Source organism: Pan troglodytes, chromosome 20 (assembly GCF_028858775.2).
Source record: "Pan troglodytes isolate AG18354 chromosome 20, NHGRI_mPanTro3-v2.0_pri, whole genome shotgun sequence".
Taxonomy (NCBI): Eukaryota; Metazoa; Chordata; class Mammalia; order Primates; family Hominidae; genus Pan; species Pan troglodytes.
This window is the reverse complement of record NC_072418.2, coordinates 36553749-36581048: the sequence shown is the minus strand read 5'-3', so window position 1 is coordinate 36581048 and position 27300 is coordinate 36553749. Positions and strand designations below refer to the sequence as shown.

Genomic DNA, 27300 nt, shown 5'->3' with positions numbered 1-27300 from the left:
GCCTTGACCTCCTGGGCTCAGGCGATCCTCCCACCTCAGCCTTCCAAGTAGCTGTGACTCCAGGTACATGCCACCACATCCAGCTAATTTTTCTGTTTTTTGTAGAGATGGGGTCTCCTGTGTTGCCCAGGCTGGCCTCGAACTCCTGGCCTTAAGAGATCCTCCTACCTCAGCCTCCCAAAGTGTTGGGATTATAGGCGTGAGCCACCGCACCCAGCCTGACACTTTTTTTTTGAGATGGAGTCTTGCTCTGTTGCCCAGGCTGGAGTACAGTGGCATGATCTTGGCTCACTGCAACCTCCGCCTCCCGGGTTCACGTGATTCTTGTGCCTCAGCCCCCGCCTCCCCACTACAGGTGCGCACCACCATGCCCGGCTACTTTTTGCATTTTTAGTAGAGATGGGGTTTCACCATGTTAGCCAGGCTGCAGCCTGGCACATCTTGATAACACTGACTGTCACCTGTTGAGACTCCATGTGTACAAGGTGTTGTGCTAAGCACTTAACACACGTCACTGTATTTAAAGATATTTTATTTGTGGTGTATTAGGTAAGTGTTCTAGTTATTTCCATGCTACAGATGAAGAAACTGAGATACAGGGAAGTTAGTGACTTGCCCGAGAAAATGCCAGTTGAGCCCAGACTGTTGATCCCAGGCTCTTGCACAGCTCCTTGCAGCTCTGAGGGGGCACCCGTGGAGTGGGGCTGCCTGAGTGTCAGTCATCCTCCCAGCTCACTGCTGGTCCCACTGAATGTACGGTCCAGCACCCTTGGAATGGTCTTGTGCTGGGGCCAGGGTATAGTAGGGTGGAGAACCAGGGGGGCGGATGCTTGGCTTCCTTGGCACCCACATGCACCCCAGCTTCTGCTAGCAGCTTGGCTGGGGACACGGGGTTCCTCGGGAGCCTGTCTTGATTGGAAGGCAGCAAGCAGCCTCTCCTAGCACAGGCAAACTCGCTTTCTCATTTTTGTTCGGCTGTCATTCATTTCCTTCCTGTGACTGTTTTATTGTTTTCCATTCTCTCAAGGAGCGCCTTTTTGATTTCCTGTAAATTCCTCTATAATCATACTCTTCCCCACAAACATGAGATCATAACTGGATAATTTCTTTTCTTGTGCTGGGTAGTGCAGTTTGAATGTGAAGGTCAAAAGTTGAAACTTCAAAAGAGCAGGCATCTTACTTCCATAATTTAGGCTGTGGTTCTGCTTTACTGTTTTGCAGATGATTAAATTGATCTGAAGGCAAGGTGGGAAATAAAAGGAGATGCTTTCATACCACCTGATAGCTCAGTGCCTTGGGTTTCGGTTAAGTACCTCTGGAAGCGTCAGGGGAGAGCAGGCGTGTCAGCAATTGCCGTGTGCCTTCTTGAGTTTTAAGCGAGACTGTGTTAAATTGAGTCATCTGCCGGTTTTAGAGCTGTTAATTACACAGAACGAAAAGTGTCCTGCGTGCATTAATCAGGCGGTGGGTAACGTGTCTATTTCTGCTCCCCGGCCTCTCTGTGTGCACAGGAGATGGGAAGCTGTGGTTGGTTCACAGGTAGACGTGTCCCAGGATTCTACATCCTGGGTAACATGTCCCAAATTAGAAAAGATACGTAGATGATGACCTAAATTCTCGGTGTGTCTGTGAAAAGGATTCCAGTAGCGTTGCTCATCTTTGTGTCCTCATGAATAGGCATTTAACCCTACGCCAGCGAGAAAGCCACATGGGAAGTGGGACTCCTAGGGGAGAGTGAGAACTTGAGTCACTGCGCGCCAGGAGGCAGGAGATGGATGTGGGAGCATCAGACAGAAGGAAAGGCGTGGCCAGGCCCTGGTCCAGCGTGGAGGTGGACCTCTGCCCCACGTCTGCCCGTCCCTGGCTAGGTTTCAGGCACACTCAGCTCGCAGCTGAGCTAAACCATCATTTTCTTCATGGCTTTGGTTTCTTGGAGAGGACTTATTGATTGATTCCCCGGAGGATATGTAATTCCAACCAGCTCTTTTCTTTCTGTCCTTCCCCTTGTGGGATTTTATCCTTTGCATCACTGGGTCATGGAGTGTGGGAGGGATAGTTGTTGCGGTTTCAGTGGTGTTGAATTCCCGCCCACCTGGCTCCAATAGAATCATTCCCTGCACATCCATCTCCAGGAGAGATGGAATTCCTGGCCCTTTAAATGAGTTTTGTTCAACACGGTGCCACTTTGATGCTTAGAGGCTGATTTTGGAAATCCTTCATCCTTGTCTCACTACTATTTTAATCAGTGGAGTGTTTAGACCTCAGTTAATTGATATCTTAATTCAGGGTTTAATGCTCAGAGGCAGTGCTGTGACTTGTGAATGTTTAAGGAAAAAAATAAGGTTGCACAAGTACATCTTTGCCTCATCTACTTTTTGTGATTTTAGGTCTGTAGCAGGAGAGCAGGCCTACATGGGGTAGGAGACTTTGCCTCCCAGCCTCCCTGTCTGTTTGAGCAGCCTCCAGGCATGTTGATGCCCACAGCGTGGCCATGAGCTGGGGACTCTCTGTGAGGCTGTGCAGTGCCCACATTTCCTGGCACGTTTTTTCCTGGCCAAAGAGCCTGAGCTGACTTCTGCCCAAAGTTCTCTCTTTAGAGACAGGGTCTTATGCTCTTGCCCAGGCCGGAATGCAGTGTTGTAATCATGGCTCACTGCAACCTCGGACTCACAGGCTCAAGTCATCCTCCCACCTCAGCCTCCCGAGTAGCTGAGACTACAGGTGCACACTCCCATGCCTAGCTGATTTTTTTTTTTTTTTTTTTTGAGATGGAGTTTCGTTCTTGTTGCCCAGGCTGGAGTGCAATGGCGCAATCTTGGCTCACTGCAACTTCTGCCTCCCAGGTTCAAGCGACTCTTCTGCCTCAGCCTCCCGAGTAGCTGGGATTACAGGCATGTGCCACCATGCCCGGCTACTTTTGTATTTTTAGTAGAGACGGGGTTCCTGCATGTTGGTCAGGCTGGTCTTGAACTTCCAACCTCAGGTGATCCGCCTGCCTCGGCCTCCCAAAGTGCCAGGATTACAGGCATGAGCCACTGCGCCTGGCCATCTGGCTGATTTTTAAATGTTTTGTAGACACAGGTTATCACTGTGATGCCCAGGCTGGCCTCGAATTCCTGTGCTCAGCCTTGGCCTGAGATCCTCTAGCCTTGGCCTCCCAAAGTGCCGGGATTACAAGTGAGAGCCACCATGCCTGGCCTACTCAAACTTCTTAGGTGGCATCCTGTCCTGAGCCATGATTCTCTGTTGCTTCCTGGAGGAGGCGGCCTTTGTCCTCTCATGGGGCTGTCAGCCTTGTAGATCATACTTCTAACAACCACCCCACACATCCCCTGGGGCAGACAAGGCTGGGACTGAGTGTGACCATGCATCTCTCACTCCAGGGGCCGGTGGACCCACAGAGGCTGGGGCACCCTTTTGTCCTCGTCTGTTCATGCTCAAGAACACTGGAAATGGGCTCATCATATTCAGGGTGGTGCATTCCTCCTGAAGACAGGGAGAAACTGCACGGAATGCTGGAAAATCCTGTTCTTTTCTACAGTCATCTTAAAAACAGTTTCCAGTGTTGGTGCTGTGAGATAACCAGGCCAGGCTGGGGTGCATCCCTCTATGCCTGGCGCCTGGGCGAGACTTCAGGCCCAGAGTGCCCTATGGATAATTGGTTAAGCCAGCACACAGCAGACGTCTATTTAAGCATAGATTCAATTGGGCCAGGCCAAAGCCCAGCCAGGCTGGTTTCATCAGAGAACTGCCTTTGTAGAATAATTTGCCCTGGTTCAGTTTGATTTTTTTTCCCACTTCCCCCAAAGTAAGATTAGAAAAGCAAGTAGGTCCCTGGGCCTCGATGGCAGAGATGATTATCACCTCTGCTGGGAGGAGGATGTGGTCCTTTCTCCTTTGGCAGATTACGACCTCTTCCTGCTCATCACCGTAGGAGGATGCCCCAGCTGCAGTGGGAGGCAGAGTGCAGAGCCTGGGAGTGTGGGCTCCTGTCGTCCACCCTGGGCTGCTCTTCCTACCTGTGGGACTGGGACGAGGCAGTGACAGAGGGAGTTTGGGCTGCTGGAGCCTGAGGAGGCTTTGCCCCTGCTGTGCCCGGTTTGGCAACATCCCATGCTGCCATGGGGTGGGGAGGGTTGGGTGGAGAGGCCTCCTTTTCTCTTTGAAATGAGGCCATCAGCTCTCCTTGTTGGAAATGAGCTGTTGTCTGGCTTCGGTGGAAGGACAGGTAGCTTTGATGACACATAGTTACTGCGTGTCTGTGCCGGTGCTGGGACCGTCTTCCAGGACTATATATGGCCTTTCAGAAGAGACTTAAATTAAAAGAATTCTAAGTGTTAGAGGTTTCTGAGGATTCGCCTAGACTACCCAGGGAACACAGAGAAGGGATTTAGCCCAGGGTGGGAGGGTAGAAGGGGGTCATCTCCGACCCCTAGAAAAGTGTGTTTCAGGTGGGTGCTAGAGGTGGGCAGGAACAAGTTCCAGGCAGAGGAGGGAGGAGGCTGGGAGAGCACGTGGGGTGAGTGGTGGAGATGGCCTGCACCTACGTGAGTTGTGCTCTACTAGAGGTTTACCTTCATCCTGAGGCTACCTAAAGGCCACTGGAAATGAGGGGAAGCCCGATAAGGTTTGCATTTCCTAAAGATCCCCAGCTGCTATCAGGGCAGGTGGGCTGGAGGCCTGGAGGCTGGAGGGCTTGTCCAGGCCAGAGAGGCTGGAGGCCGGATAGAGAGAAATGGGGGGGCCTGAGGGAGGTCGTGGAGCGGGAGTGGCAGCCCTTGACCATGGGTTGGATGTGGGAAGCAGCGGACGGATGTGATGGGAGAGGGCTTCTAGGATGACGCCCAGGTCTCTGCTGAAGCAGCAGGAAGATGGCAGAGCCGCATTGAGATGGGGGCACGGTGGGGGTTCTCGCACGCTGAGCTCCAGGCCACCCAGGACCCACAGGTGGGTGCAGAGGGAAAGCAGGGAGAGGCATAGGGAACCACACCTTCTGCGAGAAGGGGAGGGGAGGGCTGGCAGCATGATGGGGGTGAAGAGAGAAGCAAAGAGGGGAGAGGAGAGGGGAGGAGATGGGGAGGAAGTTCAAAATAGAACGCAAAAGCTGCTTTCCCTCCTCCCCCAAGGCAAGGACTGTTAGGGCCTGGCAGGCAGCGTAGGGGAGGCTTGGCTGGAAGAGGAGAAGGAGGCAAGTGAGGGGAGGATTCTTCACTTGTAGAGGAAGCTGTTTCGGTGGCCATGGAGCTTCTAGCAGGAGCTAGTGGAGGTTGGAGCTGGGATCCCCAGGTGGGCGTGTGAGCTTGGGAAGAGGATGCACCTTCCCTTAAAAGGGAGGGAGGAGAGGACGGATGGGGAGTCCTGGGAGTTTGGAGGAGGAGAGGTGAGAGTGGACCCATCTGCTGGCTGCTGCGCGCTCCAAGAAGTAGGAGTGGAATTCATTCATCTGTGGCGGCTCCCGTGGGGGGCAGAAGTTGGGGGTAGAAATCTTCGGAAGGTGCGGGAAGTTGAGAATAGCCCTCCTGCAGGTTCCCCTGCAGCTCACGGCAGAGCTGGGGCCTCGCTGAGGTGACTGGGGCTTGCTTGGCCATTGCCAGTGCATGACTTCCCCTGGCAGTGCTCAGTGCTCCTGGAGCAGGCACAGGCCGAGCCTGTGGGGATGGGTGGGCACAGGGCTGAGGAGTCTACAGCACTGGCAACAGTAGTGGCCATAGAGAAGGGCCAGGGATCTGAGCCAAATGAAGGCAGAGGGCGGCTCCAGGAGAAAGTAAGGGGTTGGAGGGCGGGAGATCCTGGCCCTCATCCATGCTGTCACACAGTGATCATCGCTGCATTTGAGAGAAGAGAGACCTGCTCCCTGACAGTGGGTTCCCCGGGCTGACGTCATAGAGGGTGGCAGTGGGAATGACACCTGAGGGACCGCAAGTGGGTTCGGACCTCGGGAGCCTGAGCTGCTGGCCCCTGTCCTGCCCATGGCTCTGAACTGTCACCCTCTGGGGACAGGAGCAAGTGCCTGGTCCCAGATAATGGGACTGCACCCGCCATACGGCGGCATCAGAGACACCTTCATGATGATTAACAGCACGCTGTCAGGCTTTAGGGCTGCCTCCGCCGAGAGAAAGGGCGTTCATTCGAGAAAGTCTCCCTGGGCTTGTGGGTTTGTTTTTTCCACATTCCCCAGAAGGTTCTGTGGTCTCGGGAAGGTGTCGCTGCGCTGCAGGGTGCCCGCCTCATTTCCCAGTGACAAATGGCTGGCTGTCCCAGCTGTGTGGCGTCACGGAGACCGTGTGAGTCAGCGGCTGGCTGGCATGGGCTGCTCCCTTGAAGTTCCCAAGGGCTTGCTGCCTCTGATGGGAGTAGGGGAGCCACCAGGCCCCTCCCATTCCCGCCATCCTCGCCTGCCTCGGGGCCTCTGTCTGGGCTGCCTCAATGGAGGCCAGCTCAGGTGGGCTCTTGGCCAGGCCGAGGAGGAGGAAGAGGAGATGCAGGAGAGGTGCCCTTTGACAGAGGAGCGAGTGCTGGTCTGCGTCCTCAGACACCCCAGCTTTGCTCCCAACAGAGGGGTGGGTGCTGGTCTGCATCCTCAGACACTCTAGCTTTGCTCCTAGCAGAGACGTGGGTGCTGGTCTGTGTCCTCAGACACCCCAGCTTTGCTCCAACAGAGGGGTGGGTGCTGGTCTGCGTCCTCAGACACTCCAGCTTTGCTCCTAGCAGAGACGTGGGTGCTGGTCTGCGTCCTCAGACACTCCAGCTTTGCTGATCTTGAGAGTGTTTGCATTGATACCTTTGTGAGAGTCATGGGTGGGCCTTTGGGAGCTTTGGTGCAGGTAGGTCATCTTTAGTAAAGGAAAAGGAGCTGGCCAAGGGGTGCACTGGGAACTCTCTGCCTTGTGCAGAGGGACTCAGCTGGGTTGCCCACCTCCATTCTCCAGGTCTCTCAGTATTACAGACCTCCCTCACCGGGTGGCCAGCCCCAAACCGAAAGGGCTCGTGCCTCTCCATCATTCCCTCACATAGCACCCTGGCTCCTGCTCTTAGCAGCCCTCCTTCCACTCCATCATTGTGTGTTTACTCACGCTGTATCCGTCTCTCCATGGTCTCTGCGCTCCATTAGGGGAGGACGTGGCCCTTTCACTCCACTCCATCACCGGTGCCTGGTACATCCAGCTGACACTTACTTATTAGTGATGTGAAATGAATGAATGGACATTTACCATTATGGACAGCACCTCATTAAGGTTTTTAAAGTGCTATCAAAGCAATATGTACCCTTGGTTTAAAAAGCCACTAGTACAAAATCAGTACGGGAAAGCTAGGTTATCATGAAACCAGCGACTCCTGCCAGCTCATCTCTCTCCACACCACCCCTCCCCAAAGCGAATTCTTTGGGCCATCTCTGTCACCCCTACCCATCTTTTCATCATATGTTTATTGCTGGTTCTTCCATGGGTTCCATTTGCCTTTTTGTCATACATTTGAGCCTCCTTTAGTTCTTGCTCTGTGAACTTTCCACCCCATCTTGCCTTTGCCCTGGGTGAGCTGAGGCTGCACAGATGGGGCCCTGCTCTCTCTACACATCTTTTCTCCAACCCGTCTTTACCTCCTGACTTCTGTTGCTGTTTCCTTGTTAGGGTTTGTAATATTTCCATTGCATTTATGTGAGCAGTTAATCTTACCTGTCTGAGGGAGACATTAACTCTAAAAGGTTAAAAAAAAAAAGCCATAAAACTGTGTTTCTGTGATGACTGTGACCGTGGTCTATGCAGAACTAAGGAATGTATCAGGGCAGGAGTGCCTTCTCTTTGGGTCGGATGTCACAAGCCCAGGGCCTCCCTCAAGAGGAGGCTCCTAGCATCAAGAGCACATAAACTGTTTTTCTTTTTCTTTCTTTCTTTTTTTTTTTTTTTTGAGACAGAGTCTTGCTCTGTCGCCCAGGCTGGAGTGCAGTGGCGTGATCTCGGCTCACTGCAAGCTCCGCCTCCTGGGTTCACGCCATTCTCCTGCCTCAGCCTCCCGAGTAGCTGGGACTACAGGCGCCCGCCACCATGCCCAGCTAATTTTTTGTATTTTTAGTAGAGATGGGGTTTCACCGTGTTAGCCAGGATAGTCTCGATCTCCTGACCTCGTGATCCGCCCGCCTCGGCCTCCCAAAGTGCTGGGATTACAGGCGTGAGCCACCGCGCCCGGCCTAGACTGTTTTTCTTATATAACCACCAGCTGTACAAAATCACTCCATATTTTAGTTTATTCTCTGTTTAAAGAATGGTTTTTTTATTAGAAAAAAATTTTTATTTCTTTTTTTTTTTCATTAGAACAAAAGCAACATATATACATGCATTGCTGAAAGTTAGAAAGTTCACATAAACAGGAATTCTTCCAGTTGTCCATAAGACATGCTGGACGTGGCCAATATAGTTCTATCTCTTACTTGGGTATTGTGATGGTTTTCCCCCCGGATACTGAAAGGCTGGGCCAGTTGTACCACAGCATCCCAATTCTGGATTTGTATGGTTGTTCACTTGTGGTGGCGGTTAGCTTGTTCTTCTATCCCCATATTTCCTGCAAACTGGAAGTTAGATCTAAAGCCATAGAAGTTTAAAACATTCGCCGGAATACATCCCAGGTGATGTGTATTTCTTATTGCACTACATTCAGATACAAATTATACTTAGTTGACCCACAATCAGTGATGCTAAGACTGATCACTGGGTTACATTTTCCCCCTTGACCTGGAGAGTTATCTGCCTGGTGTTACTTTGGTACCATGTGAATAAATGCAGCCTTCATACATATATCTGTTTTGTTTTGTTGTTCCTAGAGTTTTAATTTGCCTTTCTTCTTTCTTATTGAGAGAAGAAACATATCTTCTTCACCATATCACTAAGAGCTTTAAGCTTCCTATTGATTTTATCTGCAGAAAGGAATCCATGCCATTCTTTTTGTGGATGTTTTTCTCAGAGCCACATACTTGGAGTTCTAATTTCTACTCATTGCTTTCTAGGCTTGCAGTCCAGTGTCTAATTATACTTTTGGATTGACTCCAGTTTTTTAAAATATCCCATTATGTCACCTCCTTCTCTTTATTGGCTTGTGCTTTCTCCCTCTCCCCACCCTTCTGCCCTTCTCTCTCTGCTGGAGTACATCCTTAAGTACTTCCCCCATTTCTGAGTTTTTGAATGTCTAAAAAGGACTAGTTTCCTTCTGTATTTGGTTAGTAGTTTGTCTGGGTGTAGGGTTCTATTATTTTTGCATGGAGTGCAACAAAAAGGGGGTGAGTGTAACAGAGTGGGTCACGCACTCTTTGACATTGTCTCAGTTAAGTCTCAGTGTCGCTATCTGTAAAATGGGAAGGTAGTACCTGTTCTAGGTTGGGTTCCATGGGAAGCTGAGTCTCTGAGCCAAGTGGGCAGGAAGCGTATTGAGGAGTGCTGTCAGGATCAGTGTGTGTGTCAGAGTAAGGGAGCAGGCTTGGGCTGCGATGCTGTCACAAGGGTATCTCGGCTGCTCCCATGGGGAGCTTTGGTGCTGGAGTGGCCCCCAGAGATGTCCCCAGCTGAAGTGAGGGAGCTGAGTCTTGGCTCCCTCCATCGAATCAAGGAGACCAGTAGAGGGGTGTGGCCTCAGGGGATGAGTTGGGCAGTGCACCCAGCATCCACTGCAACTTACAGGACCCACCATGGGGCGGGTCCCCAGTAAATGGCAATTTAAAGTGAAGGGAAGCTGCGTTTGTCTGCTGAGATTTCTCTAGCTTTGTGGGCCTGTCATGAATAGTGGGGAGTAATGTTTTGATGAGAATCAAGATGTCCTACCTAAGGACATCAGAGCATTCCGCCTGGCTTTGGGGTGGGAAGTGTGGACGACGTGGTGTCTGCAGGCTTTGCATTTCGCTTGGTTTCTGGAACAAGCGTACACAGCACTTACTGTGTGCCAGGCACTGTCCTTAGTGCTTTAAAAATGCCAACTCCGTTCTCACTGCAAACCTATGATGAAAACAGTGTTCATATCTCCATTTTTCAGATGGGGAAACCGAGGCACAGAGTAGGGATCTCGGCCACACCGCTGGGAAGGGGTGGAGCTGAACTGGAGCCCAGGGCCTTTCTCCCAGGCCGGTGCTCTGAATGCCTCAGCATGGCTGCCCTTTCTGTGCCAGCGGACCCAGGGTTTTTTTAAATGGGTGGAGATAGAAAACGAATACTTATTTGGCTCCTCTCTGTGGGTCTTACTCACGGGTGAGATTGATTGCAACCACCAGAAACCTAACCACATTTGGGCAAATTAACACAAGTTTGTTGGGAGGACCTGGGAGCCTCAGGAGTCCAGTTGCAGGAGGCACAGCCCAGCCAGGAAGGGACAGCAGGGTCCCTCGATTGTGACTCCCCTGCCCACATAGACCACCCTCTCATCTGTGGCTGCCTCCCTCTTCTCTGCTCCTGGTCTCCTGCTATGTCTGCTGTCCAGCTGTTTCCACATTTGTACCAGCACACACGAAAATGGAATGGCTTGGGTCCCCTCACCTGACCCTGTCACCCACCCGTGGGCAGGTGGGTGGGGGTGGGGAGGAAACGAGGCCTCTTCAGCCAACAGGACAGAGCCCTGGGAGGCAGCAGGCTTAGGATTATGGCCCAACAGCCATGCCATGTAGATTTCATCCCCCTTCCATGCATGGGGAAACTGAGGCTGAGGGAGGCAGCCTGTGACAAGCTGCAGCAACCAGGCTTCTTCCCCCACCGCAGCGGGTTCCAGATCTTATCCCTGGAAACAGCCTGCCTGCTGGCTGGTGTTAGGGAAGGTGGGCAGCAGCTCTGCTCCCCGCTAGAGGTTTTCTTCTAGACTGTTCCATGGAGCTTGTCACTCCTGGGCCTCGGTGGCCGCACTCTGGCCTTGCACAACACGCCTTCTGGGCTGTGCAGGGTGTGGTGGGCCCTGATCTCTCCCTGGAGGGGTCCAGCCAGTGCCTCCTGAAAGTCACTGATTTGCTGCTTTGTTCTTCTGTCTCTGAAGCCGAGTGTTTAAGACGGATATGGAGCTGGAGGTTCTGCGCTACACCAATAAAATCTCCAGCGAGGCCCACCGTGAGGTAAGTCAGGCACCGGCTCTGGTTGAGTGGGGAAAGCGGTGTTGCTGTGTGGCGAGAGAACTGCGTGAGGATGAAGGGTTTCCAGGTGGGCTCTAATCCCCAAGGGCCAAGTGAGAGGTAGGAAGTTTTACACAGTGATGGTTCTCTTTTCTGTTCCCTGGTGGGCACAGGGCAGGGACAAAAGGGGCTCTGCCCCAATTCCTCAGCTTAGGGCACCTGCCCATCATGCAGTCGTTGACACTAATCCTCAGGAAATTCTCCAACAAAAAGTCCCAATTCTGGGAGGGTAGAGTGCTCCTTCTTCATATCCCAGCAGTTCTCAGCTCATTTTAAAGAATCTTTTGTCCTTAACTGTGGTTCAAACACACTGATTACCATCATCCATTTTCTGAAAATTTCTTCATGTAGTTCTTTTCCAAACCTTCCTACTTTACTGGAGGAATGAGATCAAATAAGGAAACACATGTCTTGAAAGATGAGGATGGCCCACCGTCTGCTCAGGAACATTGCAGTTTTGTGTTAGGAAACAGACAAGGGTAATTGATGGGCAGCGTACTCTCTTGTACAAAATAATGCTCTCCGTGTTTTATGAAAGTTAAACAAAGGAGGCCTTTTAGTGATCGTCATAGCTTTCGTGGCATTAAGTATTCACCAAGCACCTCGTGGTTAAATCCTCACTGTCCTCGGGCTGCTGGTGGCCTCTGAGCTGTAACTTGAGGCATGGCATTTATCGGCTTCCAAATGGAAGTGCTTCATAGCAGTTTAAATAAACTGTATGGATTTTGGAGCTTTTAAAAAGTTCTAATTTGTCACATGTCTGTACCACTGCATGCACATATCATTCTTTTTTTCCTTTTTAAAGAAGAGGTGCTTTTGAAGAAGTGCTGTATGTTATTTATCACGCTGTGTTACTGATCTGCTTAATACAAATGTCTTTGCTTAATATCCGTCCTCCAGGTAATGAAGGCTGTAAAAGTGGGAATGAAAGAATATGAGTTGGAAAGGTAAGCCACCATGTTTCTCCGGGTAAAATTAAAAGGTAAAAAACAGTAATTTATGTTCCCTGAGTGAGTAACAGATGAGACGCCGCAGTGGCACACACACCGTGAACGGAGATTATGAACAGGGCTTCAGGATCACAAGCAAAGATTATTTTTCTTCCGACTGCGCCCGCCTCCCTGGCTCTTGGCAGAGTGTTTGACGTAATGGTCTTCGATGACTTTTCAGGGTGGTTTAGTGCCCCACCATTCTACCCTCGGACTTTGTTTCTGCCATTTGCAGGAAACTTTACCAAATTGCTGCTCTTATGACTCTGAAAGCCGCCCGTAAAACAGCTTGCCATTTTTATGTGTAAACACTGCCATTATGTCTGCTGTGCTCGGGCGACTGGGTTGAGGGATGGTTAAACGGCCCATAAAGAGCTCTGGAGAGCTCCATTGGCCTTCCGCTCCTATTAGGGCTGCAGCGAGCCAGTGCCACCCGGGGACCTACCGGCGGCTGCCCAGCCGCGGCGGGTGTGGCCTGGCCAGCTCAGCCCCGCTCCAGGACCCAGAAGTCAGTGTGCTGCCACCCATGGTACAAGGAAACCTTTGGGTCAGACCCAAACTGCCTCAGTGGCTCCCTTCCCACCCGTGTCCTGGGGCAGGAGGCCCCCATTCCGAGACCTCCCACCAGTGTTGGTACCACCTGGAAGCTCTGGGGAGGTGACACTGAAGAGGCTGCCATCCCCATGTCCTCACTCTGAGCTTTCCTTTCCTGCCTGTCCTTGTGAGAGCTTGGTTTCTGGTATCCCTTACCCCCCTTGCAGGGCCCAAGTCCACCCCAGATGTCCTCAGGGCCTGCTCTGTTCAGAGCCCCAGCCCTGGGGGTGCTGGCTCCATATCACCCTCCCAGCCCCGCTGGCCTGCCTGCCATCAGTGGGGTGCAGGGCCGAGGTCGGATGGGGCCCGTAGTGGGCTGCTTGGACGCTTCAGTTCGCTGTGGCTGTGCTTAGGGGATGGGTGTCTTTTTAAGGTCTCGCCCTGGAAGGAGTTCTGAGCAGTCAGCTCCAGTGCTTCTCTCCTTACCCCACCCAGGAGGAGGTTAAAATGGCCTGACCCAGGTGCTTGGCATCCTGGGAGGGGCCATGTAACACACGTTAATCAGAAGCCCAGCTCCGTCAGCCGGGGAGGCTGAGAAGGGCTCGCAGAGCTATCCCAGCACTTGTGTCTGTGTGGTCTCCTTCTGCAGTGCGGTGTCTGTGGCCCAGCATTCCCAGGACCCCCTGCCCGCTCCGAGGATCTGGGATGGGAAGTGTGTTGTGGGGCTTCTCCAGCGAGGTGGGCTGGACAGTGGGTCCCTCAGATTGGCACTGCCCCGGAAACCTGTCCCAGCTTGAGTTGAATCACAGTGACCCATAGCTGATGCTTCAAATAAAAATAACTGAGAAATTGGGGCAGGAATAGCTGAGCCCAATGTGGAACCCTGCCGTCCTCCGCATGCTGGCTGCTTGAGCCCTGTGCTGCAGGCAGTCCTGCTCCCAAGGTGGCTACTGGGAGGGGCCCTGAGCCTCCCTCCCCACAGCGTCCCAGAGCCCGACCCTGCCCAACCTGGGGACAGGGCTGCATGGGCTATGGGTCAGGGGCCAGGGGCCCTGGAATACCCGCCGTTCCTTAGCCCTCATGCCTTCCAGGTAATGGAGGTCTTTTTTTTTTTTTAACAGGAAATTTCAATATCCAAAATAATAGAAAAGTATAACGAACCCCAAAGTCCCCATCAGGTTTTCGTGTTTAGTTTTGTTTGCTAGAGCATTTTAAAGCCAAATCCTAAACATCGTGTCATAGCACTTGTAAATACCTCAGTAGGTATTCCAGTTGGTGAGAACTTTTTTCTACTTTTACATAACCACCATGCCAATATCACATTCATTATCACAAATGAACCGTAACTCCTTCATGTCATGAATATCTAGTCCATATTGATCCTAAACTCTTTTTAGCATTGGTTTGTTCAAGTCAGGATCCACACAGAGTCCACATGTTGTACTTGGCTGCTGTTGGAAGCAGGGTGTCGTGAACCTGAGCTCTGGGGAGATGTCACTCCTGTCTACAAACTGCTCCACCTTCCCTCCACCCCCATCCCAAGACCCTGGGTTGGCCTTGCTGCCACCTCCTGCGTGGACCAGAGTGGCTCTTGGAGAGATGAGCTCGAAGCCAGAGGCCACAGCCGAGTGCACCGGGAAGCTCTCAGCCAGGAGCAGCCTCCCACAGGGTGCTGAGTGGCATCGGGTCAGCGTGTGTACCTGCTGCCCATGCTGTGCACCTGCCATGCGCACCCACCTGCTGCAGGCCACAGGACATAGGGAGGGGAAACCGTGCCCACCAGGGAAGCTATCTGATCTGTGGGCCCCTAAGAGCTTAGAGCAGGGGGGTGGGTACGGGGACTGAGACAGGAAGAACGAGAGATGGAGGCTGTTCCTGAGGGGACCGAGTTGGGAGAGAGGGGTCACTCCCTCTGAAGATGGTGGGAAGATGGGTGTCTGGGGAAAGTGTCACATCATGGAGTATCCCTGGCCAGATTTGAGGAGGCGCCCCGATTGCCAGTGTCCAGGTTGAAGCCCCTGGGGACATCTGCAGCCAGGGAGGTGGGCTGACACTTCTTCCGCCTCGAGCTCCCTCTCCAGGGCAGGAACACTATGTGATGCAGTTTTGTGGTCCTTGTCCTGGAGAACCTGGAGGCGCCTTCTTGGGGACCACGTCTCATTTATCTGTGCGGTGTCTGACCCACTGTAGGTGTCGGGAAACGTATGTGGGTGGGTTCGATGGATGGAAAAGAGAAGAAAAGGTTTTAAGTGATTTTTCTGCCATCTTCTGTGTCACTGGGAACTTGAGAATTCTTTTCTTAACTAGTCGGGGAATAAAAATCTCTTCTAAAGCCCGTGTTTTTGGTTACCCGGGGGTGTACCTCTTTGAACACAGGCTCAACTGCTACCAGGGAAGGCTGGGGGGCAGCTGCACTGCTGTGTGAATCGCTGACTCACTGGGTTCAAAGGAAACCAGCCGCTCTTCTATATGTGTTGACAGCACCGTGTGAGCAAGGTGGGCATCCTTAAGACCTGCTGGACTTTCTGCTGGGGGCCTGGCTGGCTTCAGCCTTGCACAGGGACACTGGGCATGAAGGCAGGGAGCTCTGCAGTTCAGGACTTGGGGCAGGAGTCAGGGCTGGTTTTCTCGAAGGTGGACACACCACCCACCCCAGGACTCAAGAGATGGTGGCCTGGACCTCCAGTTCTAAGCCTCATCTGTTTTTGTTTTATTATCTATGATTTGTTATAAAATCTTGAAGGCATGTTAAAAAAAAAAAAAAGTGAGCGAGCGGATGGCATTTATGAAGACTCCTCCCTCATGCGGCGCCTGGGAGTTGAGGGTTCAGAGGAATGAAAATCATTTTCCGCAATTGAGGTGTAGTAAATTGTGTTAAACCAATAAGACGTCCGTGTTGGGTAAATCGGGCTCTAACAGCAGCCCCAATCAGGCCATCCGTTTTTCCGCCTCCTATTATTTCATGTTAGTGGCGTACCCAGCTTGTAGCCAGCTGGCGTGGGGCTGGCGGCCGGATCCATTACCTGCAAACGCTAATTTAGACCATGCTCCATTGGCTGTGTAAGCAAGTCCCAGCTCACATTTGCCACAAGGAGATTAATAACGCGATGTGTCTGACAGCCTGGGACCTTGATTGAAATTATGCTCTTTCTCCCTGAGCTGTGAATGGGGCATTTGGGGCCCTTTTGTTTCTGGGGGGTCATGAGAATCATGGGAAAGGGAGAGGATCTGTGTAGTGTGACGGGGACCGTGTGGTGGCGTCCCCTCCCAGGCCAAGACCCACTGGAGACCCTTCTCCACAGGCCTGGGCTTTTCTGGGCGCTCCTGCCACAGGCGACAGCCCTCAATCGCAGCTCCTGTCCCTGTCAGTCCCTTGTGAGTGAGGGACTTGCCCAGCTGTGCTCCTTCTCATTCAAGGCCTTGGTGCTTTTCTTACTCTTTGGCCAGATGGAGCAAGTTGTGATTCTGTGTGCCCAGCGCCCCTCGAATACAGATGGGCTGGGGAGAGGGGACACGACCTGAGGGTCTCCCCCAACCAGACACATGCCCCAGATGCCACACACATGACACACACGCCACACCATACACACCACATACACACCACACATCCTGTGCACTCCACGTACACCACACACATGCCCCTCCACACCGCATACACGACACACACCACACCATACACACCACACACCACATACACGACACACATGACACCACACACACCACACCACACAATCTGTGCACACCACATGCACCACACACACCACATACACGACACACACACCACACCATACACACCACATACACAACACCATACATCCCATGCATGCCACATACAGTACACACATGCCTCCCACACCACACACTCCACACATCACATACATGACACACACCACACAATACACACCACACACACAACACCACACATCCCGTGCATGCCACATACACCACACACATGCCCCCCACACCACACACACCACACACCACATACACACCACACACTCCACACACCACATACACAACACACACACCATACATACCACACACACACCACCACATATCCTGTGCATGCCACATACACCACACACATGCCTCCCACACCACACACAGCACACACCACATACATGACACACATATCATACCATACCACACAGCACATACACAACACACCATACACACCACACACTACACCACATACACAGCACACACCACGCCATACACACCACACACACAACACCACACATCCCGTGCATGCCACATACACCACACACATGGCCCCCACACCACACACCACATACACCACACACACCACACCATACACACCATGCACCACACACACACCACCATACATCCTGTACGAGCCACATACACCACACACATGCCCCACACACCACATACACCACACACACACACCACATATACCCCCTACACCACACACACACACAACACACCACACACCCCATACATGCCACATACACCACACTCTGTGCACATGCCCCCCATGCCACACACACACACTATACCACACACCTCATACGTGCCACCCACACCACACACACACCATACATACCACACACACCACACCATACATGCCACACATGCCATACACACCACACACACTCCCGCACACCGCATGCACACCCCTCACACTACACATGCCATATACCACACACATCTCACACACCCCCCACACATACCATACACACTATGTACACCTCACACAACACACATGCTGCATAGCACATACACATGCCACATACCACACACCACACACCACAGACCCCCACCATACACACCACACATGCCACATACCACACACAGCACAACACACACACCACACACATCACACATACACACTGCCCACACCATACTCACCACACACACACCACACTCGTTCCACATTTCACACACACACCCCACACCACACACACACCACACATACACATCATGTGCCATGTACGCCGCACATACACACCTCCACACACAACTCCCACATACCACACACCATACACACACCACACATATACCACATACTGCATACATATGACACACCATACATCACTTGCCACACACACCTACATACCACACGTCTCATGCCACATGCACCTACACACCACACACACCACACATCTCATGCCACATGCACCTACACACCACACACACCACACATCTCATGCCACATTCACCTACACACCACACATCGCATGCCACATACAGCCACACACCACATACACCAATACCCTGCACACACCACAGCCATACACATACACACCACACACATGCACCACAGCCATATGCACACACCACACCATACATACCACATATGCTACACACCACACACAACATGTACCCACCATCCCCATACATACACTACACACCATACACACGCCACCCACCACATACACGGTATATACCGCACCCATTGACATACCACATACACATCCGCCCCCCAACCCATACAGAGCCACCCGAGCCGAGGGTGCTGGGGCGGGGATGGAGCTCTCCGTGAATCCAGCCTGGGAGCAGGTTGCAAAATCCTTGCTGCATTCTTGTTAAACAGGACAGATTTTTTTCTCTTTTTTTCTGTTTTTTGTTTTTTTCTTGTTTTAAGACTAGAAACTGGTTGGGTGTTGGGTGTGGTGGCTCATGCCTGTAATTCCAGCACTTTGGGAGGCCGAGACAGGCAGATCACAAAGTCAGGAGATCGAGACCATCCTGGCTAACACGGTGAAACCGCGTCTCTACTGAAAATACAAAAAATTAGCTGGGCTAGGTGTCGGGCGCCTGTAGTCCCAGCTACTTGGGAGGCTGAGGCAGGAGAATCGCTTGAACCTGGGAGGTGGAGGTTGCAGTGAGCCTCTGCATTCCAGCCTGGGCAACAGAGCGAGACTCCATCTCAAAATAAGTAAATAAAAAAGACTAGAAACTTTGACTCCGGTAAGGACAGCCAGGAGGTGGGAGAGTCTGTGGGCAGCCCCCCTCATCCCTGCCAGCCCACAGTGCTCAGGGCTGCAGGGGGCGTGGGGCCACAGAGAGGACGCCCCTCTGGGGCAATCTCTGCTTGCTGCAATCTCTGCCTCCCAGGCTCAAGTGATCCTCCCGCCTCAGCCCCCCAAATAACTGGCACCACAGGTGCTCACTACCTTGCCCAGCTAATTTTTTATTTTTCGTAGAGATAGAGTTTTGCCTTGTTGCCCAGGCTGGTCTAGAACTCCAGAGCTCTAGCATTCCTGCTGCCTTGGTCTCCCACAGTGCTGGGATTCTAGGCATAAGCCACTATGCCCGGCCTGGCACCGTCTGCTTTTCATCCGAGTCCCTCCTGTGCAGCGACTCCTGAAGAACTGTATCTCGGATGCCTGTGCCCACATGGTCCTCCTCCCGTGTGGGGCTACACGAGGCTGTGTTGCCGGGCACTCTGGGTGGATGGTGAGACACCTTGTGTGTCTCTGACCAGGGCTGGGGCCCCTCACGGGGCATGCAGAGGACGCAGGTTTCACTGGAGAGGGAAGTCACTCGGAGGTCCCCGTCTTCCTCCGGGAGGTCCTGGAGATGCAGTCTCCATCATCCAGGCACAGTCTGACCTAATCTGCTCTCAGCCTGGACAGATGTGGGCATCAATGAGACTGCCATCCATTTAGCCACCCCCACAAAGGGTGCTGCAGTTTTGAGGACTGTTTGGAACAAGTCTGGGTCCAGGTGGCCTCTGAGACCGGAGCCCCCAGGTAAGAATGGATGTGATGGGCCCTGGGGGCCAGCTGTGTGTCCGTGGGCAGGACCCTGCACCCGCTGAGTAGACACATCCTTTCTCTGATGGCTGTGTTGATGGGTGAGGGCACTGGCACAGCCCATTCAGAGAAGAGGGCCCCTTCAGACACAGGTCTGGGCTGGAGAAACGCCCTCTTTGCCTCAGGTGGCTTGGAGTAGGTTTGCTGCTAGCACTTGCTTGGCTGTTGGAGACGGGCCCCAGCCTATCATGAGAGCAGTCAGGAAACACCATCTGCGTGTCCACGCCCTAGGAGGGCAGTCCCTGAGTCCTGCACCCTGGCTGGCCATGCCTAGAGGGATTTGAGCTGAGCCCTTCCCAAGAGCCAGGGCTGTCTTGGGTGGAGAATTCCTTAGTCCAGAGCTACCCTATGCTGGCAGGGCAGGTCCTGTGTGCCCGTCCATCCTGCTCTGTCTACACCACTTGGCATGAGGGAGGGAGTCAGGGACAGGCGAGTGTGGAGAGTCTCTCCACCAGAGATTCGACAGAGCCAGGGATCCGAGAATGAAACTGGGGCTCTCAGCAGGGTCAGGCTGTGGGACCCTGTGGCTTAAAGCAGGGATGGCTCATTTTGCCTCTAGGAGTAACTGAGGAATGGGCATGTGGAGAAAACCAACTTGGTGTCCAGCCAGAAAGCTGGACAGAGAACCAGAGAGAAGAGCTTTCTGCAAATGTGTAACCTGGTCGATGAAGGACTAGAGATTTTGGGGCAAAACTAACATAACTAGGCATTGTCTTTGCTTTTTTATTTATTTATTTATTTTTTAATTATACTTTAAGTTTTAGGGTACATGTGCACATTGTGCAGGTTAGTTACATATGTATACATGTGCCATGCTGGTGCACTGCACCCACTAACTTGTCATCTAGCATTAGGTATATCTCCCAATGCTATCCCTCCCCCCTCCCCCCACCCCACAACAGTCCCCAGAGTGTGATATTCCCCTTCCTGTGTCCATGTGATCTCATTGTTCAATTCCCACCTATGAGTGAGAATATGCGGTGTTTGGTTTTTTGTTCTTGCGATAGTTTACTGAGAATGATGTTTTCCAATTTCATCCATGTCCCTACAAAGGACATGAACTCATCATTTTTTATGGCTGCATAGTATTCCATGGTGTATATGTGCCACATTTTCTTAATCCAGTCGATCATTGTTGGACATTTGGGTTGGTTCCAAGTCTTTGCTATTGTGAATAATGCTACAATAAACATACGTGTGCATGTGTCTTTATAGCAGCATGATTTATAGTCCTTTGGGTATATACCCAGTAATGGGATGGCTGGGTCAAATGGTATTTCCAGTTCTAGATCCCTGAGGAATCGCCACACTGACTTCCACAATGGTTGAACTAGTTTACAGTCCCACCAGCAGTGTAAAAGTGTTCCTATTTCTCCACATCCTCTCCAACACCTGTTGTTTCCTGACTTTTTAATGATTGCCATTCTAACTGGTGTGAGATGGTATCTCATTGTGGTTTTGATTTGCATTTCTCTGATGGCCAGTGATGGTGAGCATTTTTTCATGTGTTTTTTGGCTGCATAAATGTCTTCTTTTGAGAAGTGTCTGTTCATGTCCTTCGCCCACTTTTTGATGGGGTTGTTTGTTTTTTTCTTGTAAATTTGTTGGAGTTCATTGTAGATTCTGGATATTAGCCCTTTGTCAGATGAGTAGGTTGCGAAAATTTTCTCCCATTTTGTAGGTTGCCTGTTCACTCTGATGGTAGTTTCTTTTGCTGTGCAGAATCTCTTTAGTTTAATTAGATCCCATTTGTCAATTTTGTCTTTTGTTGCCATTGCTTTTGGTGTTTTAGACATGAAGTCCTTGCCCATGCCTATGTCCTGAATGGTAATGCCTAGGTTTTCTTCTAGGGTTTTTATGGTTTTAGGTCTAAGGTTTAAGTCTTTAATCCATCTTGAATTGATTTTTGTATAAGGTGTAAGGAAGGGATCCAGTTTCAGCTTTCTACATATGGCTAGCCAGTTTTCCCAGCACCATTTATTAAATAGGGAATCCTTTCCCCATTGCTTGTTTTTGTCAGGTTTGTCAAAGATCAGATAGTTGTAGATATGCGGCATTATTTCTGAGGGCTCTGTTCTGTTCCATTGATCTATATCTCTGTTTTGGTACCAGTACCATGCTGTTTAGGTTACTGTAGCCTTGTAGTATAGTTTGAAGTCAGGTAGTGTGATGCCTCCAGCTTTGTTCTTTTGGCTTAGGATTGATTTGGTGATGCGGGCTCTTTTTTGGTTCCATATGAACTTTAAACTAGTTTTTTCCAATTCTGTGAAGAAAGGCATTGGTAGCTTGATGGGGATGGCATTGAATCTGTAAATTACCTTGGGCAGTATGGCCATTTTCACGATATTGATTCTTCCTACCCATGAGCATGGAATGTTCTTCCATTTGTTTGTATCCTCTTTTATTTCCTTGAGCAGTGGTTTGTAGTTCTCCTTGAAGAGGTCCTTCACATCCCTTGTAAGTTGGATTCCTAGGTATTTTATTCTCTTTGAAGCAATTGTGAATGGTAGTTCACTCATGATTTGGCTCTCTGTTTGTCTGTTGTTGGTGTATAAGAATGCTTGTGATTTTTGTACATTGATTTTGTATCCTGAGACTTTGCTGAAGTTGCTTATCAGCTTAAGGAGATTTTGGGCTGAGACAATGGGGTTTTCTAGATATACAATCATGTCGTCTGCAAACAGGGACAATTTGACTTCCTCTTTTCCTAATTGAATACCCTTTATTTCCTTCTGCCTAATTGCTCTGGCCAGAACTTCCAACACTATGTTGAATAGGAGTGGTGAGAGAGGGCATCCCTGTCTTGTGCCAGTTTTCAAAGGGAATGCTTCCAGTTTTTGCCCATTCAGTATGATATTGGCTGTGGGTTTGTCATAGATAGCTCTTATTATTTTGAAATACGTCCCATCAATACCTAATTTATTGAGAGTTTTTAGCATGAAGGGTTGTTGAATTTTGTCAAAGGCTTTTTCTGCATCTGTTGAGATAATCATGTGGTTTTTGTCTTTGGCTCTGTTTATATGCTGGATTACATTTATTCATTTGCGTATATTGAACCAGCCTTGCATCCCAGGGATGAAGCCCACTTGATCATGGTGGATAAGCTTTTTGATGTGCTGCTGGATTCGTTTTGCCAGTATTTTATTGAGGATTTTTGCATCAATGTTCATCAAGGATATTGGTCTAAAATTCTCTTTTTTTGTTGTGTCTCTGCCTGGCTTTGGTATCAGAATGATGCTGGCCTCATAAAATGAGTTAGGGAGGATTCCCTCTTTTTCTATTGATTGGAATAGTTTCAGAAGGAATGGTACCAGTTCCTCCTTGTACCTCTGGTAGAATTCAGCTGTGAATCCATCTCGTCCTGGACTCTTTTTGGTTGGTAAGCTATTGATTATTGCCACAATTTCAGCTCCTGTTATTGGTCTATTCAGAGATTCAACTTCTTCCTGGTTTAGTCTTGGGAGAGTGTATGTGTCGAGGAATTTATCCATTTCTTCTAGATTTTCTAGTTTATTTGCGTAGAGGTGTTTGTAGTATTCTCTGATGGTAGTTTGTATTTCTGTGGGATCGGTGGTGATATCCCCTTTATCATTTTTTATTGCGTCTATTAGATTCTTCTCTCGTTTTTTCTTTATTAGTCTTGCTAGCGGTCTATCAATTTTGTTGATCCTTTCAAAAAACCAGCTCCTGGATTCATTAATTTTTTGAAGAGTTTTTTGTGTGTCTATTTCCTTCAGTTCTGCTCTGATTTTAGTTATTTCTTGCCTTCTGCTAGCTTTTGAATGTGTTTGCTCTTGCTTTTCTAGTTCTTTTAATTGTGATGTTAGGGTGTCAATTTTGGATCTTTCCTGCTTTCTCTTGTGGGCATTTAGTGCTATAAATTTCCCTCTACACACTGCTTTGAATGCATCCCAGAGATTCTGGTATGTTGTGTCTTTGTTCTCATTGGTTTCAAAGAACATCTTTATTTCTGCCTTTATTTCATTATGTACCCAGTAGTCATTCAGGAGCAGGTTGTTCAGTTTCCATGTAGTTGAGTGGTTTTGAGTGAGATTCTTAATCCTGAGTTCTAGTTTGATTGCACTGTGGTCTGAGAGATAGTTTGTTATAATTTCTGTTCTTTTACATTTGCTGAGGAGAGCTTTACTTCCCAGTATGTGGTCAATTTTGGAATAGGTGTGGTGTGGTGCGGAAAAAAATGTATATTCTGTTGATTTGGGGTGGAGAGTTCTGTAGATGTCTATTAGGTCCACTTGGTGCAGAGCTGAGTTCAATTCCTGGGTATCCTTGTTGACTTTCTGTCTCGTTGATCTGTCTAATGTTGACAGTGGGGTGTTAAAGTCTCCCATTATTAATGTGTGGGAGTCTAAGTCTCTTTGTAGGTCACTCAGGACTTGCTTTATGTATCTTGGTGCTCCTGTATTGGGTGCATATATATTTAGGTTAGTTAGCTCTTCTTGTTGAATTGATCCCTTTACCATTATGTAATGGCCTTCTTTGTCTCTTTTGATCTTTGTTGGTTTAAAGTCTGTTTTATCAGAGACTAGGATTGCAACCCCTGCCTTTTTTTGTTTTCCATTTGCTTGGTAGATCTTCCTCCATCCTTTTATTTTGAGCCTATGTGTGTCTCTGCACGTGAGATGGGTTTCCTGAATACAGCACACTGATGGGTCTTGACTCTTTATCCAATTTGCCAGTCTGTGTCTTTTAATTGGAGCATTTAGTCCATTTACATTTAAAGTTAATATTGTTATGTGTGAATTTGATCCTGTCATTATGATGTTAGCTGGTTATTTTGCTCGTTAGTTGATGCAGTTTCTTCCTAGTCTTGATGGTCTTTACATTTTGGCATGATTTTGCAGCGGCTGGTACTGGTTGTTCCTTTCCATGTTTAGCGTTTCCTTCAGGAGCTCTTGTAGGGCAGGCCTGGTGGTGACAAAATCTCTCAGCATTTGCTTGTCTGTAAAGTATTTTATTTCTCCTTCGCTTATGAAGCTTAGTTTGGCTGGATATGAAATTCTGGGTTGAAAATTCTTGTCTTTAAGAATGTTGAATATTGGCCCCCACTCTCTTCTGGCTTGTAGGGTTTCTGCCGAGAGATCCGCTGTTAGTCTGATGGGCTTCCCTTTGAGGGTAACCCGACCTTTCTCTCTGGCTGCCCTTAACATTTTTTCCTTCATTGCAACTTTTGTGAATCTGACAATTATGTGTCTTGGAGTTGCTCTTCTCGAGGAGTATCTTTGTGGTGTTCTCTGTATTTCCTGAATCTGAACGTTGGCCTGCCTTGCTAGATTGGGGAAGTTCTCCTGGATAATATCCTGCAGAGTGTTTTCCAACTTGGTTCAGGCATTGTCTTTTCAAATGCTGGGTGCATTGCTCCTGGAGAATCATATTAGAAATCATAAGGAACCGTGTTCCCTGTGGACATCTTTATGGATTTTCCTCTAGTGTTTCACCATTAAACCTGGTATTGTCAGGCATGGTAATTACACACTCATGCCTGTAGTCCCAGCACTTTGGGAGTCCAAGGCAGGAGGATTGCTTGAGGCCAGGAGTTCAAGACCAGCCTGGGCAACATAGGAGACCTCTGCCTCTACAAAAAAAAAAAATGTTTTTAATTAGCTGGGTGTGGTGACGCACCCCTGTAGTCCCAGCTACTTGGAAGGCTGAGGCAGGAGGATTGCTTGAGCCCAGGAGGTCAAGGCGGCAGTGAGCTATGATCACACCACCGCACTCCCATCTGGGCGACAGAGTGAGACTCCATCTCTTAAAAAAAAAGAGAAAAAAAAGCCAAAAACCTGATGCTGACTGTTGATTTCAGATAAATATTTATCACGAGTTTAAGGAAGTAGCATTGTCTTCCTGGCTTACTAGATTTTATCAGGAAAGGATGTCGAATTTTATCAGCTGCCTTTTCAGCATCTCCCTTGGCCTTTTCCACGTGTGTGTTTAATCAGTAAACTTTTTATTTTAGGATAGTTTGGGATTACGGAAAAGTCACAGGAACATTAGAGAGTTCCATGTACCTGGCACCCATTTTCCCTATTATTTATTAGTAAAGTTATTAACATTACCTTGGAACATTTGTTACCATGGATGCACGTTATTGATACGTAATTATTATCTTAAGTCCATGCTTTATTCCAGCGGCCTTAGCTTTTACCTAACGCCCTCCTCCTGTTCCAGGATCCCATCTGGGAGACCACATCACGTTCCATTGTCACATCTCCTTAGCCTCCTCTGGGCTGTGACAGTTTCTTAGAATTGCCTTGGTTTTGATGACCTTGACACTTTCGAGGAGTATGGCTAGGTACTTTGAAGAATGCCTTTCAATTTTAGTTTTTCTTTCAGCGAGACAGGAGTTATGAGTTACTGGGAAGGAGAGCACAGAAGTGACATTGTCATCACATCACATCAGCATGACTTATCACTGATGATGTTGACCTTGATCACCTGGCTAAGGTAGTGCTTGTCAGGTTTCTCCACTGTAAAGTCACTCCCCTACCCACTCTTCTGTACTCTTGGAAAGCAGTCACTGTGTGCCACCCACACTTAAGGCATGGGAATTATGCTATTTGTGATCCTTCTGTACACATTTGTCTCTTCTCCCTCATTTATTTATTTGTTCAACCTTTTTTTTAAAACTTGAAATTGTACTTTCTTTCTTTTTTTTTTCTTTTTTTGAGACAGAGTCTCTCTCCATCACCCAGGCTGGAGTGCAGTGGTACAATCTCGGCTCACTGCGACCTCCACCTCCTGGGCTCAAATGATTCTCCTGCTTCAGCCGCTCGAGTAGCTGGGGTTACCAGTGCCCACCACCATGCCCAGCTAATTTTTGTATTTTTAGTAGAGACAGGGTTTTGCCATGTTGGCCAGGCTGGTCTCAAACTCTTGCCCTCAAGTGATCCTCCCGCCTCAGCCTCCCAAAGTGCTGGGATTACAGGTGTGAGCCACTGCGCCTGGCCTCTTTTTTAAAAAACTTGTATAGACCCATGGATATTTATTTTATACTTTATAATCCAGTATTCTGTGATGCTCAAATCCTTCCAGCTTTGGGCATCGAGGGCTCTTTCGTTTGACTCCTGTGTCTTTCTGATGCACCCCTTCATTTTACTTTTGGAGCACTCCCTTACTTTCTGGCATTGTGCGTTGCACCGGGCTCATCTTTTCTGTTCCCTGCTCCAACCTCAGAGTTAGCCATTTCACTAAGGAGCCCGGTTCCTTTTATTGGAGGATGGTATTAGAAACCAAGATTGGGTGCTGGGTGCACCTTAGATGAATTTTATGACCAGACGTCCTGGTGCAGAGCCAGTGAGGCATCCCAGCACACACGCTACTTTATTGTGGTTTATCAGGACTTTAAGAAGCCGACTTAGGAGGCAGTATAGTAGAGTGGGTAGAGCATGGTCCCCAGAGACTAGTGTTCTTGGTTTAGGTCCCAGCTCTGCTGATTACCAGCTTGGGCACATTGATAACATTACCTCAGTTTCCTCATCTGGAAAAAAATAATAGCACTTCATAGGAGGATTAGGAGGATCCAATGAATTGATATACAGGTATACCTCAGAGATATTGCGGCTTCAGTTCCAGACTACTGCAATAAAGCAAATATTGGAAATTTTCATGTTTCCTAGTGCATATAAAAGTTTATGTTTGCAGTATACTGTAGTCTCTTAAGAGTGCAATAACATTATGTCTCAAAAAATCAATGTACATGCCATAATTTAAAAAGGCTTTATTGCTAAAAAATGCTGACACACACAAAGTGAACACATGCTGTTGGAAAAATGGCACCAGTAGACTTGCTCAACGCAGGGTTGCCACAAACCTTCAATTTCTAAAAAAAAAAAGCAAGGCACGGTAA

The 27300-nt window shown here is 49.4% G+C and overlaps 1 protein-coding gene across 3 annotated transcripts in view; it reads left to right on the top strand.

The window, feature by feature from the left end:
* PEPD (peptidase D) overlaps positions 1-27300 on the top strand; it is a 141072-nt gene that overhangs the window by 47739 nt on the left and 66033 nt on the right. For all 3 annotated transcript variants that reach the window (XR_008540796.2, NM_001280530.1, XM_054672426.1), the window contains 2 exon segments: positions 10999-11074; positions 12032-12078. Coding sequence is in view for 2 of the 3 variants with exons in the window: in NM_001280530.1 (NP_001267459.1) it covers positions 10999-11074; positions 12032-12078 (123 nt within the window). In the remaining variant the exon portion in view is untranslated.